This window comes from Pseudoliparis swirei, chromosome 22 (assembly GCF_029220125.1).
Source record: "Pseudoliparis swirei isolate HS2019 ecotype Mariana Trench chromosome 22, NWPU_hadal_v1, whole genome shotgun sequence".
NCBI lineage: Eukaryota > Metazoa > Chordata > Actinopteri > Perciformes > Liparidae > Pseudoliparis > Pseudoliparis swirei.
The window spans coordinates 5,707,352-5,725,907 of NC_079409.1; the positions used below are offsets into that span (position 1 = coordinate 5,707,352).

The following is an 18,556-nucleotide window of genomic DNA, read 5'->3' on the forward strand; positions in this document are numbered from 1 at the left end:
CGTGTTCTGACTCGAGTGGTCTCTTAAGTCTCAGAGGTCACAGATTGTAGTCGCGGGGGACGACTCGACTGTCAGCACCTTGAAGCTGTTATCGCCCCCCCCCCCCCTCCTTTCTATTAGTGCTGAGCAAGATGTTGCAGTCCTGCAAATGTCAAGGCGATGTGAACGCCACGGGTCCTTCGGCGTGGATCGGCTCTGGTCTGGATTGTGCTGACTCGTGGATTTCTCTCCCTCACACCTCCTCTTCTTCTTCTTCTTCCTCTTTGCTTTCCCTCAGGTTTTTGGGCCAGGTGTCTTTTCCCCCCGGCGGCCGTGCAGTGGAGCAGTGGAGCTGTCCGCGGTGCTGAATCCATCACGCCCATGAGCTTGGGCCGCTCCCGTTAGCTCCCACTCCTCGCAGCAGCTAACCGACCACCCGGCGAAAAAACCTCCTCCCCGCCAAAAACACAAGATGGAGGACGACGGGCGCTACCGAGACGGGCGCTCCGACTTTGTCCGCGGCGCCAAGGACATCGCCAAGGTGGCCAAGAAACAGGTGGGCAAGAAGATGGGCCGCGGCGTGGACAAGATGACGGACGAGTACACCAAGCGCTCCTACAAGCGCTTCGAGGAGGACGACGACGACGAGGACTACGGCGGCGGCGGCGGCGCGCCGAGCGCCAACAACGACCGCTACTACCGCGACGACAGCCGGGCCAACGGCGACGACGAGGGCCACAGCGACTCCACCGAGGGCCACGACGACGAGGACGAGATCTACGAGGGCGAGTACCAGGGCATCCCCAGGGTGGAGTCGGGCAAGGCCGGCGGCGGCGCCGAGGTCCAGGCCCGGCAGTTCAGGGATCTGTCGGCCTACGAGAGCGAGAGGAGGAAAGACCAGAAGGAGCTGGCGGAGCAGTACGAGACCATCCTGCAGGAGTGCGGCCACGGGAAGTTCCAGTGGACGCTCTACTTCGTCCTGGGCTTGGCGCTGATGGCGGACGGCGTGGAGATCTTCGTGGTCGGCTTCGTGCTGCCCAGCGCGGAGAAGGACATGTGTCTATCGGAGCCCAACAAGGGCATGCTGGGTAAGCGTTGAAAGAACTTCCAGGTACACGACCGCTCAGAGGTTCGGAGTCACGCAGACAATTTGGTGTTTTCCATGGAAACTCACTTTAATTTATCAAATTAACTGCAACATGAATATAAAATATAGTCAAGACATTGACGAGGTTATAAATATTTATATATATTATTTATATATATATTTAATTTATTATTTATATTTATTTATTCATATATATATTTATTTTTATTTATTCATATATTTATTTATATATACACTACCATTCAAAAGTTTGGGGTCACCCAGAGAATTTTGTGTTTTCCATGAAAACTTATTTATCAAATGAATATAAAATATATTCAAGACATTGAGGAGGTTATAAATAATTATTTTTATTGTAAATATTAATGTAGTTCTTCTTGTGGATCAAAAGAAGGCCAGTTTTATAGCTTCTCTCAGCAGCATAACTGTTTTCAGCTGCGCTCACATAAAAAGGGTTTTCAAGGGTTTTCTACCCCTCCGCTAGTCTTCTAAGGCGATAACACAATGTACCACTAGTGACTAGAACACTGGAGATGGGCCTCTACACACCTCTGGAGAGACTTCATTAAACACCAGAGAATAGTCATCTACACATTAACTATGTAGAGAGTATTTATGATTAATTTAATGTTATCTTTATTGATAAAAACAGCTTTAAAAAATAAGGACATTTCTACGTGACCCTAAACTCTTGAGCGGTCTTGTGTTTCTGTCCGTATCTTTTTGTGCGTTAGTTGTTGTCGTCTCGGCGCCTCCTCCGGGAGTTTATGAGTGCTTTACATTTTATCTCTGTATCTCTGGGCCGTTACCTTTTGTACTTCATCATGCCCTGTAATCACTTTTCTTCAGCCCAGTTACAGATATTTACGATTCAACTGTTGACTCTGAACCGCCTCTTCTCTGCTTCAGTGTGTTTGTGTGTGAGTGTGTGTGAGTCTGTGTGTGTGTGTGTGTGTGTGTCAGGGTGCTTAGATGTTTTATTTATTTTTCCTCCTTCATCGTACATGCAGCATTTTTTTGTCTTCGCTTTGCCAGGAGCGCAGAGCTCGTCGTGGTCGTTTTCATAGCCCAGCGTCCAATCAGAGTCCAGGCCTGCCTTCGCCATCTGTCATTGGCTGCACCACGAACAAGGGCCGGACATAACCCCCACACACACTGTTCAGAACTTTAAAAAACACGTATTTAATCAAACGTTTCGGGGGATGTATTTGAGACATTAATGCAACATTTTATTTAGCGCACGTAAAGTTCTCGGCTCGTTCTTTCGCTGCGTTGTTGAAGGAATTCTGGGAAATTCAGTAAATATATTGAACTCACCGAAGTCGACATTTACAAACTGAACTGTGGATGAATGTTGTTCCTCTGGGGAATGTGTGTGAGGAACATCGTGAACACACACACACACACACACAGTGGTCACGAGTTTAGATTCTCTATTTAGTTTGCGGATCAAGTCCAGGACGCTCGCTTGTCCAGTGACGAGGCTCTACACCTATAGTTGTGTAGTAACACACACACACACACACACACACACATATAGAGCTGGAGGAAACGTGAATGGACTTACAGCAGCCAAGTAAATTGTCTGTAACGTAGTAAAGAATTATGAATTCCTTTGAGAGGGAAGAGCAGAAACCAAGCTGAAAGGTCATACCCCCCCCTCCCTCCCCCCCTCCCTCCCTCTCTCCCTCCCTCCCTCCCTCCCTTCCTCTCTCTGCTGGTTTTGTGTTCAGCCCGGGGGGAGCTAGTAGGGAGACACGACCACCCCCCCCCCCCCTTCTCCCTGTTACGCAACACGCCTGACTCATTGAGAGCCTCCTTTGCTCACGCCTCTCTGCATCCCATGGTACCTAGTGTCCTCTTCCCCACCACCTTCTTCTTCTTCTTCTTCTTCTTCCAGATGCACTGTGGTGCAGCATGTATTGTGTGTGCGTCTCTGTACTATATTGTGGGGCAGATAGTGTCTTACACTTGTGTGTGTGTTTGTGTGTGTGTGTGTATATATGTGTGTGTGTGTGAGTGTGAGTGTATGAGGGGTTAATTGCCTGCAGAATATTACTTCCCTCCCAGCAGAGGCAAACAGATCACAGCGAGTTCAACAAAATATATATATATATATATAGTTATATATATTTATATATATAAATATATTTTATATATACTGTATATATGTATATATTATATATATAAACATATATATAAATATATTAATATATATATAATAAAAAATAATACAAATAGAAGAAATATACTGTATATATATATATATATATTACAGCAGGACTCTGGAGGAGACACGGAGCGGCTGACATTGCTTCGTCCTCGTTGTGAAGCTGCAGCGTTGATGGTTTTCTTTGCGATGGAGGAAAGAGGAAAGCGAGGTTTGAGATAAACGCCGCCGCTCTGGAGGAGGCGGAGCTGGGCCTCCGTTAGCTGACGTCTCCTCGCCATTTAAATGAATGAACATTATAACAGAGCGCTGAGCTGAGTGATGACGGGAGACAGAAGGGACGGGAAGAAGATGAGGGGAGGAATACTGGATGGATCATCCCCCGGGAGATATGCTGGAAGAGGAAATAAACAACATTCAGATCATTTAGGAACATGATGAATAAAGCTTGGATATTATTATTTAACATCTGAAAATTCGGTTGGAATTTAAAGTATTCCCCCCAGATGATATCTATATACCTCCATAATTTAACATGCAACGTCTTTTTATAGCACCTCAAGTATTTAGAGTCTATTCAGAGACCCAGATCTCAGAATATCTCATGTTTTTCTTTTACATTATGAGCTTTTTTAATAAGATTAAGTTTAATTAAAACATCATTTAAAGACTCTTATCCCACTTTGATAAAGCTACAAGCTCCTTCTTCTCTAAAGTGAGGTAGAGGAGCGTTACGTATGAATTCAGGTGATTTCACGAGTTACTTCCACCCTTCTGAAGATGTGTGGCAGCAAGACCCCGGGGTCACGTCACGTGGTGGTGAGGCTCACCGCCGCCGCTCGGTGGTTTGCAGGCCGCTGGCCGACGAGGGGCGAGCGAGCATCGGCCTCACGGCTCGCTCAAAAAGCTCCGTGCTCTCTGGCAGGAAGAGAAGAGTGGCTATTAATAGTGGCCCCATTGCCCTGCCCCCATACACACACACACACACACACACACACACACACACATTGGGACCTCTGTCATAGGGTAGACTGGCCACTGTCCTCCTCCTCCTTTCTTTTTTTCACACTCCCTCCCTTTCTCTCTCTCCTTCGCTCTCTATCCTCCCCCCCCCCCCCCCCACTTCCTCTCCAGAGTGATGAGGTGCTCGGCTGACTGAAGACTCCTGCTTCTCCTCTCTCTCCCTCTCCCTCCCGTCTCTCTCTCTCTCTCATTCACCCCCTCTCTCTCCCCTCCACCTCTCCCTCTCTCTCTCTCTCTTTCTCAATTCAATGCGAGAGGCTTTATTGTCATGAATGTTGCAACAACAATATTACCAAAGCATCAAGACACAGCAACAACAACAAAAAGAGACGGAGTGAGGGAGAGCTAGAGAGAGGGGAGGGAGAGAGAGAGAGAGAGGGGGGGGTCAGCCCAGCAGGGTCTTCTCCTCAGTGAAACATGCAGACTCAGACTCACGCGAGGGAATATTGACTCGAGTCAACACACGCCGGGGGGGGGGGGGGGGGGGGGTAGCACCTGCTTTGCACACAAAGAATCACCTGCAATTCATCAAACAAGGGGATGAAAGTCACGTCTCCTCTCCGGTTCACAATGCAGACGGGAACAGGAAGTGAGTCACGACCACGCCGCCGGCCAGACGCACCTGGAGGTCTTTTCAGATACAAAGAAAAGCCTCTTCGTACGACACGACTTCCTCCTCATCCTCATCTCTCTATTAGATAGGGAGAGGGAGGGAGGGAGGGAGAGAGAGAGAGAGAGAGAGAGGCTGGCTTGGATAAGAACAGGTTGTGAGTCATGTCAGCTCCTCAAATCCCAATTTCTTTTGCAGTTTTAGTTTTAAAAAGTGTAAAATAAATATTCTAATGAATTTAATAATAATACCCTCTCTATAATACCTCTGCTGTGTGACTGTGGGTACTTCTCTTTCACCTTATGAGCTCATTTTCTGGACTTTGCAAATCTAACAAGAGTGGAAGTATATCAATGAGTTTACTGGTGAATAATAACTCCCCCCCCCCCCCCCCCCGTCCAGGTCTGATCGTGTACCTGGGCATGATGGTGGGGGCCTTCGTGTGGGGCTGCCTGGCCGACCGGATCGGCCGCCGGCAGACGCTCCTCATCTCGCTGTCCATCAACAGCGTGTTCGCCTTCTTCTCCTCCTTCGTCCAGGGATACGTCTCCTTCCTGTTCTGCCGCCTGGCCTCCGGCGTGGGGTGAGAACGGCCACTAGGGGGCGTCGGGGCCACTTGAGAACGGCCACTAGGGGGCGTCGGGGCCACTTGAGAACGATTAGAATGACTTTGCAATCACTTTAAATTAATCCAGATCGCTCCATCAGAAACAAACTGTTCAATCACATAGATTAGAATAATTAGAATATAAATACAGTTCTATATGTGCAGAAAATAACTAATACTTTGCAAAAAATAGCTTATTGTGGCTGAAATGAAGCTGTTTACACTGAATATCTTTAAAGATAACAACAATAAAGTGAAACCTGTGAGAAACTAAAATCTAATATAAAAAACAACAACTGCGTTCCCCTTTTTTCTTCTTCTCTTTCATCTTCTTCTTCTCCTCCTCCTTCATCTTCTGCTTCATCATCATCTTCTTCATCTTCCTCTTCGTCTGCAGCATCGGCGGCTCCATCCCCATCGTGTTCTCCTACTACTCTGAGTTCCTGGCCCAGGAGAAGCGAGGAGAGCACCTGAGCTGGCTCTGCATGTTCTGGATGATCGGAGGCATCTACGCGTCGGCCATGGCCTGGGCCATCATCCCCCACTACGGTGGGGGGGGGGGGGGAGAAATGCTTGTTTCTCACAACGCCAACGGAACTAAACGTTGTGGTTCTCAAGTACTGCAGCTGCTTCTAACCTCCCATCCCCCACTCATCTCTGTCACTCTCTCATCTCTCTCTCTCTCTCTCTCTCTCTCTCTCTCACACTCGCTCTATCTCTCTGGTTCTTTCTCACGCTCTCTCTCCCTCGTTCTCTTTCACTCTCTCTTTCTATATCTTTCGCTCTCTCTCTCATCTGTCTCGTTCTCTCTCTCGTCTCTCTCTTGTCTCTCTCTCGCTCTCATATCTCTCTCTCTCTCTCTCTCTCTCTCGCTTTAACACTCTCTCTCCCTCCTGCTCTCTCTCACTCTCTTTCTCATCTCTCTCTAGCTCTCTCTCGCACTCTCTCTCTCTCTCTCTCAATTAAATAAAATTCAAGAGACTTTATTGACATCAATGTTGCAACAACAATATTGTGAAAGCATCAAGACAAAGCTACAGACATATATACAATGTATGGATAATAACTCTCTCTCTCTCTCCCTCTCAGGATGGAGTTTCCAGATGGGCTCGGCCTACCAGTTCCACAGCTGGCGTGTGTTTGTGATAGTGTGTGCGTTGCCCTCTGTGGCGGCCATCTCCGCCCTCACCTTGATGCCCGAGAGCCCGCGCTTCTTCCTGGAGGTCGGAAAATACATAAATATGTATATGTATATATTTATATACATCATTTAAATAAATGTTGACGTTTCACTGAATGCATAAACGGCCTTTACACAGAAAGCAAAGTGGACTTTCCAAAGTGGAAGATGAAAAGTGCTGCTTGTACACTTTTCTGAAATATTTTTGAAGAAAGTAAATAAATGTGCATATATAAACATATATATATATATAAACATATATAAAAAGGGTAGAAAGTGAGGGGTTGTAAGATAAGAACTGCTGAAGTGTTGTTTTCCTTTTTCAATATGTTTTGAATATCAATATAAAGATGTTTTCCTTCATGTTTATGTTCATGATCATTAGTTCACAGTAAACTCCCCAGTATTAAAAATCCAGTGTTAAAGTATATTAACTCTCTGAGTTATTACAACACTAGCGAGAGTAAATATCCCAGTGTTGGTGTAAATATTCAGAGTTAAAGTGAATTGACTCTCAGAGTTATTTCAACTAGAGCCAGAGGCCCCTTGTCTGGAAAGCTCCGCCCCTTGTCTGGATAGCTCCGCCCCCTCCTTCTCCTTTCAAATTGAGTTTCATCACGCACGTTTTAAGTCTAGAAAGAATTTCTTTAAATCACTTTTTTTTATATCAAATGTTGATATTTCGGTAGAAGCAACATTTGATAATAACTCTTGATCTACACTGAGTTTAACTTCCTGAGTTTCATCCTCTGCAGAATGGGAAGCACGACGAGGCGTGGATGATCCTGAAGCAGGTGCACGACACCAACATGAGGGCCAAGGGCTACCCGGAGAGGGTCTTCTCTGTGAGTCGTGTGTGTGTGTGTGTGTGTACGCACACATCTTAACACTGTGTGCAGGGTTATTACGGTCATGGAAAACCTGGAAAAATCCTGGAATTTTAAACATGTTTCCAGGCTTGAAAAAAATCTGAGAAGAAAAAATAATCCCCAAAATTTTGGAAAAGTCATGGAATTTTTTTGATATTCATATGTTAAGGTTATTTACTGTATGCTTTGGAATCCTCTTTGTTAGTTTAAAGACAAAATGTTCTCACTTTTTCATGTATGTATGAGATTATAAAAACATTTTTGGTGTTGGAAATGTGGTTTAAAGTCCTGGAAACCCATCGACACGAGTATGAACCCTGTTGTGTGTCTGCAGGCTCACACGGTGCAGCAGCTTTTAAGCTCTGTGCTGCATGTATTTGCATATTAAATAATTAAAAACACATTTTCTTCACACTGCTGTGATCTCTTGAGGCTTCAAGCCGCACAGCACATATATAACGCTTAGACGACAACCTTTATAACCTATTCTTACTACATTAACGAGTATTAATTATCATAACTGGACATGTTTGATGTATATCGGTGTTAATGCTTCATATGAAGTGGAACCTTATCATACAGACGTTGTGCCCTGATGAGAGATCCTCTGGCTGCTGCACAGATTTGCTGAGATTCATTTAATGTTATCTTCATTGATAAAAACAGTGCTTTACTTTGAAAAATAAGGACATTTCTACATGACCCCAAACTTTTGAATGGTAGTGTATATTAATTTTAAATGAGCTGGATGAATAATGACATGTAAAGGACATTAATTTTACTGATATTTAAATATGTGCGTTGAAAGATGGCACAATCCATTAATATAGCTTCTGCGCGTTGAGTTTGAACTTTTAAAAAAATAAGACAGTTTATTCATAATTACATCTATTGATTGGTTGTGTTCCAGGTGACCACCATCAAGACGGTGAAGCAGATGGACGACCTGGTGAACTTAGGTGACGGCGCCGCCTGGCACGAGAAGTGGAAAATCAAGCTCACCACGCTGTTCCGTCAGGTGACAGATTTATTTATTATTGTATTTATTATTTATTATATTATTCATTTATTTATTATATTATTATATTATTTTTACTTTTATTTATTTATTAAATATTATTTATTAGATTATTTATTTATTTATTCATTTTAAAGCTTTTTATTTAGGACGATGAGGTCAACATGTTGATGCCTCCATGCTGTCGTGGTATAGGAGCCGTTAGTCTTCCACACTGGGCTTTCATTATTATTTGTAATATCTAACGTACTTTTGTTAGTTTTTTAATAGGCGGGCGGAAAAAAACCTAGATATTAATCTATTTAAAATATACTTAAAATATCAATTGTACATTTTAAATATACTTAATGTACTTTCTGCAAATATATAGAAAGTATACTAAAGTCACACCTTCACCGATTAAAAAAAATCTACTTTTAACACTCCGTGTGTGTGTGTGTGCCTGTGTGTGTGTGTCTGTGTGTCTGTAACCGTGTGTGTGTGTCCGTGTGTGTGTGTGTGTGTCTGTGTGTGTGTGTGTGTGTGTGTGTGTCCTTCAGGTGTGGCATAACTTCCAGGCCATCTTCTCCCCTGAGTACCGCCGCACCACCTTCATGATGATGGCCGTGTGGTTCTCCATGTCCTTCAGGTGAGCTCACAGCTGCAGGTGTTCACGGCCAATCAGAGACGTCCACTCATAATCAGCTGGCTGAGTCGTCCTCTAGTAGGTCAGAATATAACACAGAAGAGTGACAGCAGCATTCTCACTTCCTCCACCTCTCTCTCTCTCTCTCTCTCCTCTCCTCTAGCTACTACGGCCTCACCGTGTGGTTCCCCGACATGATCAAGTACCTGCAGATGCAGGACTACGCCTCACGCACCAAGGTGTTCGCCAATGAGAAGGTCGAACACGTGACCTTCAACTTCACGCTGGAAAACCAGGTCCACCGGCAGGGAGAGTACTTCAACGACAAGTGAGTCGGCTCGGCCTGAACTACACGGAGGTCAAGGAGCCTTTTACTCCGAGGTTGATATATAGATTTCATACACTACCGTTTAAACGTTTAGGGTCACTTAGAAATGTCCTTATTTTTTAAAAACACTGTTTTTATCAATGAATATAACATTAAATGAATCATAAATCATCTCTACATAGTTAATGTGTAGATGACTATTTTCTGGTGTTTAATGAAGTCTCTACAGAGGTGTGTAGAGGCCCATCTCCAGTGTTCTAGTGGTACATTGTGTTATCGCCTTAGAAGACTAGCGGAGGGGTAGAAAACCCTGTTTATGTGAGCGCAGCTGAAAACAGTTATGCTGGTGAGAGAAGCTATAAAACTGGCCTTCCTTTGAGCCACAAGAATAACTACATTACTATTTACAATAAACATCATTATTTATAACCTCGTCAATGTCTTGACTAGATTTTATATTCATGTTGCAATTAATTTGATAAATAAAAGTGTGAGTTTTCAAGGAAAACACCAAATTGTTTGGGTGACCCCAAACCTTTGAACGCTAGTGTACATCCAATGCCTGGTTGATGAATTTATTTATTTATTGAAGTGTTAACAAACCAAAATGTAAAATATGAATGTGGCTTCAGACTGGTTCATGTTCAACAAGCCAGCCTACCATGTTTCCTTTGACCTTCCACCTGAACTCTGCATGAGATTTGAGATTTTCAAATCTCTTCGCATCTTCCTTTGTCTGCCTCAACTCCATCTGCTCATCGTCTCTCTACCTCCACCTTTTTAATCCCACAATGCCGTGCGTGTGTCCGCTCGCAGGTTCATGAACCTGAAGATGAGATCCATGGTGTTTGAGGACTCGCTGTTCGAGGAGTGTTACTTTGAAGACATCACCTCCAGCAACACCTTCTTCAAGAACTGCACCTTCATCGCCACCCTCTTCTACAACACAGGTGGGGTACACACACACACACACACGAATACAGACAACTTTTCCAGACCTGGAAATAACCATTTAAAAATTCCACGACTTTTCCAAAAATGTTGGACTTTTCTTTTTCCAGGCATGGAAATAACTGTTTTGAAATTCCACAGCTTTTCCAACATTTTTTTATTTTTCCAGGCATTGAAATAACAATTTTAAAATTCCACGATTTTACCCACATTTTTTTGATTTATTTTTTTCAAGCATGGAAATAACAATTTTAAAATTCCACGACTTTTCCAAAATTGTTAGAATTTGTTTTCCTTTTCCAGGCATGGAAATAAACAAATTAAATTCCACTTTTACAAAAATCTTAAATGCCACGATTTTTTCAAAAAAATGTAAAAAAAATTCTAGGCATATAAATAACCATTTTAAAATTCCACGACTTTTCCAAAATGTTTTTAATTTTTTCTTTCTTTTTCCAGGCATGGAAATAACCATTTGTAAATCTATTGTGTGAATTTTTAAAATGTATTTTAACTTAATTATCTCCATGGGAAATGATGTCTTGCAGCCGAGACTCAAAACATAAAGTAATACATAAACAACAACACTCGGGTTGTCTTCAGTCCACCAGCTGTGTGGATGCAGAGGAAGAAACCAGAAACCTTTTGAAATAAATAGTTTTTACAGCCGTTTGATACAAAATTATTCGACTTAAAAGTGAATTAATTACATTTTAGTGTAACCGATGTGTGAGCTGTGCGTTGAACCTCCACCGCTAATGGAGTATCACACGCTGTTCCTGTGATGTCGTCTTCTCGCCTCTCTAGTGCTATTTATAGTATATTTTAAAAAGATGTCCTTATAAGTGCAGCTATTGGCACACTGTCACTCTCTGTGTTTGCTGTCTATGTGAATCCCATCACGGGCCCGTGGGAGGTAACTGTCGTCGAGCATCGCGATGGATAGAAGCTGGAGTCATCTTTACCATTAACATAGAATAATCCTGTAGTCTGGGCCTTCTTTTTGTTAAAATATTTATTTCGTAGATGCAGTATCTTCTTTCTTTTCTTCTCCTTATATCTAAAAGCTGTTTATCAAAAATTGCTCAATTATCCTCCTTTTTTCACCGCTCTCTGCGCCGGCCGACTGGCACAAAACCAAATGCAGCGTCGGAGGGGATGCGGCGTCTCCTAGCAACCATCAACCTCCCATTATTTCAGCTGTAAAGTTGCGAGGCATGTCTCTCTCCGTCTCAAAAACGACACGATTGATTTTCTTTACAGGATCAAAATAAAAAACTTTCCAGAGTCTCCATTGCAGTCTCACATTGTTTACATTATTTTTCTTTAAGTTCTTTAAGATGAATTCAACGAAGCGACTGTTGGACCCGATACCGGCGTATTAATCCAAAGGTCACCCCCTGATATCCATTTAATATATTGCGCAACTTCTGTTAACGATCTAGGCATGATGCTGTGAGTCGCCATTGAAATTCAACTTTTTGGTTTGTTGTTTTGCCATTGTAATATAATAAAATAAAATAAAAATAAATTAAATAAATAATAAAATAAATAAAATAAATAAAATAAATAAATAAATAAAATAAATAAAATAAATAAAATAAATAAATAAAATAAATAAAATAAAATATTTATTTAACCAGGTGAAAACCATTGAAATCAAAAATATATTTTTCATGGGTAACTTGGTCTAGATAGGCAGCAACACAAAAACACAAAGTTACAAACAAAAAAACACAGAACAAGATGAGTTAAAAGTAACTAAAAGTTAAGAGACAGTGACATAACATAGTTAATTTAAGAGTTAATGTTAATCAGTTAAGCAGATTTATCATCACTATAATCATATTGCTTCTGTCCATCCTGGAGAGGGATCCTCTTCTGTTGCTCTGCTGAGGGTTTCTTCACTTTTTTGCCCCTCAAAGGTTTTTTTTTCTATTTCTTGGAAGCTTTTCCTGATCCCATGTGAGGTCAAAGGTCAGGGATGTAAAGTATGTGTACTGATTGAGGCAAATTTATGATATTTTGCTATATAAAACAAACTGAATTGAATACATTCCTCCCACATCCAGTCGGCGAGCTTTACTAACCAAGCCCTTCACCTCTGCACCTGTCTCCCGCCTCCACCCAGATCTCTTCAAGGACAGGCTGGTGAACTGCAAGCTGCTCAACAGCACCTTCCTGCACAACAAGGAGGGCTGCCTGCTGAGCGACTTCAGCGACGAGAACGACGCCTACATGGTCTACTTCGTCAGCTTCCTGGGCACCTTGGCCGTGCTGCCGGGCAACATCGTGTCGGCGCTGCTCATGGACAAGATCGGACGGCTGAGGATGCTCGGTAAATGTGTTCCTTTTCGTTTAAAAAATATATATAAATTTGTATATATTTATATATATATATTTATTAGGGCTGTCAATCGATTAAAAAAAATTAACTAATTAATCGCACATTTTGAAATTCATTAATCGCGATTAAAAGTTTTTTTTCCTTCTTTTTAAAGACCAAACTTCACACAGAGCTGTGTTTTCAAAGAGGCTTCTACATATAAAGTGCCAGCGAGGTATTTAATATTGTGGATGATAAATTGTTTCTTCAGTGAAACATCCAGATAAGTTAAAAAAAAGAAGTATATTGAGACCCCATTGGTCCTGTCATCTTTAACACTGAACAGCAGAACCAGTGGCCTTGGTGACTGACTGACATTCACATATGTCACGTTAACCCTCTGGAGGCTGGGGGCATTTCTCCATTTTACAAAAACATGTAAATTCACCTTTTAAAGGCGTTTGCATATGACACATACCCACGTGTGTTATACATCAAACATTCCAGAACAATCTCAGCTCTATTCAATGAGGCTCAGTTGTCCTGGTGCCTGTTCTCTGCTCTCTGACTGACAGGCTGCTATAGAGCCTCACCCGTGAGGTGGGAGGTCCTTTGTGATTTACTGAGTGTTCATTGGTTGTTTTTCCCCCAAAATGTTGCCAGACAAACGGATTGACCAATCACGGTGAAGGTTTCGTGTGACGAGTTATTTCCGCGCCGCGTCACCCGACACGTCGCCCCGCCGTTCCTCTGTGTCTCAGAGGGGGAGACGGGAGGAAGGAGGAGCAGGAGGAAACCCGACTGATTCATCCACGAGTTAAACTCATTTATGATCCTTATTTTCGCGGATAAATAATTGTTTTAAAAACGGGAACAGTGTAAAACTGTACTTCCGCGGTTTGACACTCGGTTTGAGTGTAAAAACTTCAAGGCACATCGGAAGTAAACAAAGTTGCGTTAATTGCGTTAAAATATTTTTGTGCGTTAACACAGCCAAATTAATCGCATAGATTAACGCGTTAACGCTGACAGCCCTAATATAACACTGAAAAAAGGTTGAGAACCATTCTTCTAGACCAGCGGTTCCCAAACTCAAGAATGCCGCGGCTCAATTTGAAATCTGAAAATCTTCTGCGGCCCATCCAAGCCTTAAATCACAACCAGCGTTGACGACGCGTTGTCGACGGGGGGGGGGGGCAGTTGTCTGAGCGGCCAGTTGCTGATCACTCACTCAACAGCCCGACGTGCATGAATAGATGGTGGCGCTCAGCGCGCAAACATTTTTTTTGGGAGCACCGAAGACCCATTTTGACCCAGGAAAAACCCTGCTGTGTGCGCGGATGTGTCGGCGCGCATCACGGCAGACAGAGCGATGCGACCCGAGATGTGTTAACGGGGGGTGCTGAGCGATTAAATATATCTCTTGTTCTGCCTGTTTTGTGATATACATGCCTAAAAGGCGCCTAATATTTCTAGACTGAAATAATATCGGCATTAGCCTATAATTATTATAACTGAGGATTTTTGTTGTTGCCTATTTTGTGTGCCCCCTCAGGGGGGGGGGGGATTTTTTAACTATGAGGATTTTAACTATGAGGATTTTTTGTTGTTGTCTATTTTGTGTGCCCCCTCAGGACTCGGTGCCCTACGAGCTGCGGCGCTGATCACAACTCTGATCAAAACATAAACTAATACTACAAGAGGGCGCCCCATTTGACATATTGTTTTGTTTGGCGGTCAGAAAAATAGGTCAGATAAAAGAATAACACGTAATTTATATCATAAATATTTTTATATTAATTTCAAACTTCTCAAAATTGAAAATTAAAAACATTTTATTTATTTATTGTAAATGACCTCTCGCGGCCCACCTGCAGTTTGGGAATCGCTGTTCTAGACCATGTTTACTACGCTTCTCTGGTTTTATAATATTACATTTAAAACAGCATCATAATGCTAATGTTCCAGTCGCTTTGCATGCATCCCCCCCTGTCTACCTCCAGCGGGCTCCAGCGTGATCTCGTGCGTCAGCTGCTTCTTCCTGTCTTTCGGCAACAGCGAGTCGGCCATGATCGCGCTGCTCTGCCTGTTCGGGGGCATCAGCATCGCCTCGTGGAACGCCCTGGACGTGCTGACCGTGGAGCTCTACCCCTCTGACAAGAGGTAAGCGCGTCGGGCTGAGGCAGGGGGCGTGGTCAGCGGGGCCGAGCGACGCCTCAAATGATGTCATGGGAGTCGCCCGACTGGTTATTGGTCCGCTTCTAGGTGATGGTTGACATTGAAGGGATGAAACCATTGGTGGTGCACCTAGTTGCTACCCAATGGCGACCGAAGGATGTTCCCCTAATGCGACCTAATGTAAGATATTATTTGTGGAACATAATTGAAGCATTTTAGCAAAGCAAGAACATGAATATTTTGTGTGTTGAGCGTTTTCATTTGAGAACTTCTAGCTCCCTCTGGTGGATGAATAGAGTTTACAATGAATCAGAGACAGATTTTAACTGTTTAAATCAGCAAGAAAATGTCTGTATTTGGTATTAAAAGTGATATATGACTCTTCTGTTGCTCTATAAGTTTACTTTGGTCCTGATTGGTCAGCAGACAATCACCTTTGCTCTTCATCTGCACCCTCTCTTTCCTCAGGACCACGGCGTTCGGCTTCCTCAACGCCCTCTGTAAACTAGCGGCCGTCTTAGGCATAAGCATCTTCACCTCCTTCGTGGGCATCACCAAGGCCGTGCCCATCCTCTTTGCCTCGGGGGCGCTGGCGGTCGGCAGCTTCCTGGCCCTCAAACTACCGGAGACCCGGGGTCAGGTGCTGAAATAATGTGGTGAACAACAACTTTACAGAGAAGAGGGGGGGTAGAGGAGTTTTCACCACACTGTGAACCAACAGCTCAAGAGCCCTCCACATCCTTCCCTCTACCCCCCCCCCCCCCCCTCTCTCTCTCTCTCATAACGATAGAGCAAATCGCAGAAGAGCGACGCAGGTCTGCTGTACATATTTGTGATTGGTTGATCATTAGATATGCCTGATTTAAAGGTCGAGACAAAAAGTGAGTAACAAAAAGAGATTAACATCGGTGAGTTCATCCCCCTGGAATATGATAGTACTTAGAGGCCCCCCCCCCCCTCTAATATAAGTAGATACACCTGGGGTCGGAGGTCAGGGATGGGGCGGTTCTTGATAATGAGCCATGCAAATAGACTTATACAAATAACCACTAGCCATTGTTGCAGAGTTATCTGTAGTCACCTTTTTATTCTTCTGAGCGAAGTCAACTCAGCCACCAGGTCTTGAGTACTTTGCCATCGTTGGACGTAGAAAATAAAAAAACGAGACATTTTATGCTTTGATTTAAAGCATTGTTTGCCTTTTTGCAGGGTAAAAAAAAGACGACAAAGACCCGTCCTCCTTCTTTACCTCCTGAGGGTCTCGCGTCGGTGTTCGGACTAACTGCCATTTTATAGATGATAGAACATTCCAGGTTTGCTTTTGCTCTTACGAGGAGATCAGTCGAGCCCCGTCTCCCCGCGTTGGTTTTTTTCTTTCTTTACCGATCTCCTCCAAAAAGCAGCGAGATCCTTCCAACCCCTTTACGGACGCGTTCCCCACGCCGAGTGGACGTCGCGTGCAGCATGGTCACCATCTCCACGCGAGGATTAGGCATTGTATTCCATTTAAAGCACAACCACGTGTCAGTGTGGACGCCCCCTGACATTTTCTTGATGAAAATGTTCAGAATCTCACACGTTCTCCAATCATACCGTATATATAGATATATATATATATCCCTTTGTAAGAAATGCCTTTTTAGTACGTCTCCTCCCAGGCTGACAGTCTGTTCGTCTCCTATGATATATGTTCGGAGGGTGTTATGCATGTCACAAAGTACGTATGTACATTTATGAAACCTGAGAGCGAGGGACAAGTTCGCTCATCCATTCGTCTTCAAGTCCCCGTAAAACACTTTACAGTGCTTTCTATTATACACCGATCAAACTCAGAGCACACTCCATGGGACGGTCTCCAGACGACAGGGTCCCTTTAATACCTAAAAATCACACCCACGCGTGGAGGAAACCCAAAAAGATTAAAAAGAGTCTTCTTCGGTGCAGGCGTGTGAGCGACGGATAAACTATAATATAATCGTGTGAACTGAATGTTTATATTAACGTGAGCGTGCTTCTTAGTGCAATATTGAACCTCTGTGCAATATTGGGATTTTTATTTTGTCTTTTCTCCATTTCATATTTGGCAAGCACTATTCGGATTTCTGAACGTGAGTGAGGGTGGATGTCTTTTTTATTGATAACCGAACACATGCAGGACTTTTATTTATTATTTATTTTGGGCTCTCGGATGAAGACAGGCGGATACGTTTAGGTTTTTTGCATCAGACTTGAAAAATTGTTAAAAGTTACTGCACCCAAAGTATAGAGTTGTTCTATTTTAAAAGATATTGGGGAACATGACGCGTTGAACGGTGAGGATTAATTGGAGTTGTGTTTACGAGTGTTTTATTATACAAATGTATACAACACGAGATCACACCGGAGAGCTGATGGTCAAATATTCCAACAGCGCCACGGTGGTAACAGCGCCACAGTCGTAACAGCGCCACGGTGGTAACAGCGCCACAGTCGTAACAGCGCCACAGTGGTAACAGCGCCACAGTCGTAACAGCGCCACAGTGGTAACAGCGCCATGGTGGTAACAGCGCCATGGTGGTAACAGCGCCACAGTCGTAACAGCGCCACAGTGGTAACAGCGCCACGGTGGTAACAGCGCCACAGTCGTAACAGCGCCACAGTGGTAACAGCGCCATGGTGGTAACAGCGCCATGGTGGTAACAGTGCTACGGTTGTAAAAGCGCCACACTTGTAACAGTGCCACGGTGGTAACAGCGCCACACTTGTAACAGCGCCACGGTGGTAACAGCGCCACAGTCATAACAGCGCCACGGTGGTAACAGCGCCACAGTCGTAACAGCACCACAGTGATAACAGCGCCATGGTGATAACAGTGCCATGGTGATAACAGCGCTACGGTTGTAAAAGCGCCACACTTGTAACAGTGCCACACTTGTAACAGTGCCACGGTGGTAACAGCGCCACACTTGTATCAGCGCCACACTTGTAACAGTGCCACGGTGGTAACAGCGCCACACTTGTAACAGTGCCACACTTGTAACAGTGCCACGGTGGTATCAGCGCCACACTTGTAACAGCGCCACGGTGGTAACAGCACTACGGTTGTAAAAGCGCCACAGTGGTAACAGCGCCACAGTCCTAACAGCGCCACGGTGGTAACGGCGCCACATTCCCCTGATCTTAGAAAAGCAAGGGATGGATGTGTTCACAATTGCATGATGAAAGAAAAGAACAAAAGAATCCTCAACATGTCAGATTAGCAAAAACAAAGTGTTTGCCCAAACTGCCATTAGTAGGATAGCAGCCATAATACGACGCCAACTCCAGACCGTTAGACAAACAGACGACCCGTTGCACTAAACGTACGCCGTCGTGCGAGAACAATTGTGAACGCCTTCGAGTTCTTCAAGACGCAATCGGACGCAGCCTCGCCGATGACGTGGAGAACGCGGCGGGCGTTTAGTGAAGAGCACGAAGACCGAAAACTACCGAGGGACGAGGTTGTGAAGGGCAGTTGTGAACATATTACACACGGGCGCTTCGAGCTTTGAAGACACGCCCCCTTGCATTTCGCTCACACTGATCTCTACAGGTACGGTCATGGA

At 43.9% G+C, this 18,556-nt stretch overlaps 1 protein-coding gene across 1 annotated transcript; it reads left to right on the forward strand.

Annotated features, from left to right (window-relative positions):
• The first annotated feature begins 352 nt into the window (after positions 1–352).
• Positions 353–18,058, forward strand: sv2a (synaptic vesicle glycoprotein 2A). Its single transcript, XM_056444179.1, has 12 exons — positions 353–1,067; positions 5,293–5,473; positions 5,895–6,046; positions 6,587–6,720; positions 7,433–7,522; positions 8,457–8,564; positions 9,104–9,192; positions 9,353–9,517; positions 10,334–10,467; positions 12,600–12,806; positions 14,798–14,957; positions 15,441–18,058. Exons 1-12 carry the CDS (start codon positions 452–454, stop codon positions 15,622–15,624), a joined length of 2,220 nt encoding a protein of 739 aa, XP_056300154.1. The 5' UTR covers positions 353–451; the 3' UTR covers positions 15,625–18,058.
• Positions 18,059–18,556: the final 498 nt, after the last annotated feature.

Bases quoted from the DNA above. Each gene is read 5' to 3' on its own strand.
- sv2a (XM_056444179.1), top strand. From the start codon at position 452: ATGGAGGACGACGGGCGCTACCGAGACGGGCGCTCCGACTTTGTCCGC. The intron at 8,565-9,103 runs GTGACAGATTTA...TGTGTCCTTCAG, and splicing joins TCACCACGCTGTTCCGTCAG to GTGTGGCATAACTTCCAGGC. The intron at 9,518-10,333 runs GTGAGTCGGCTC...GTCCGCTCGCAG, and splicing joins GGAGAGTACTTCAACGACAA to GTTCATGAACCTGAAGATGA.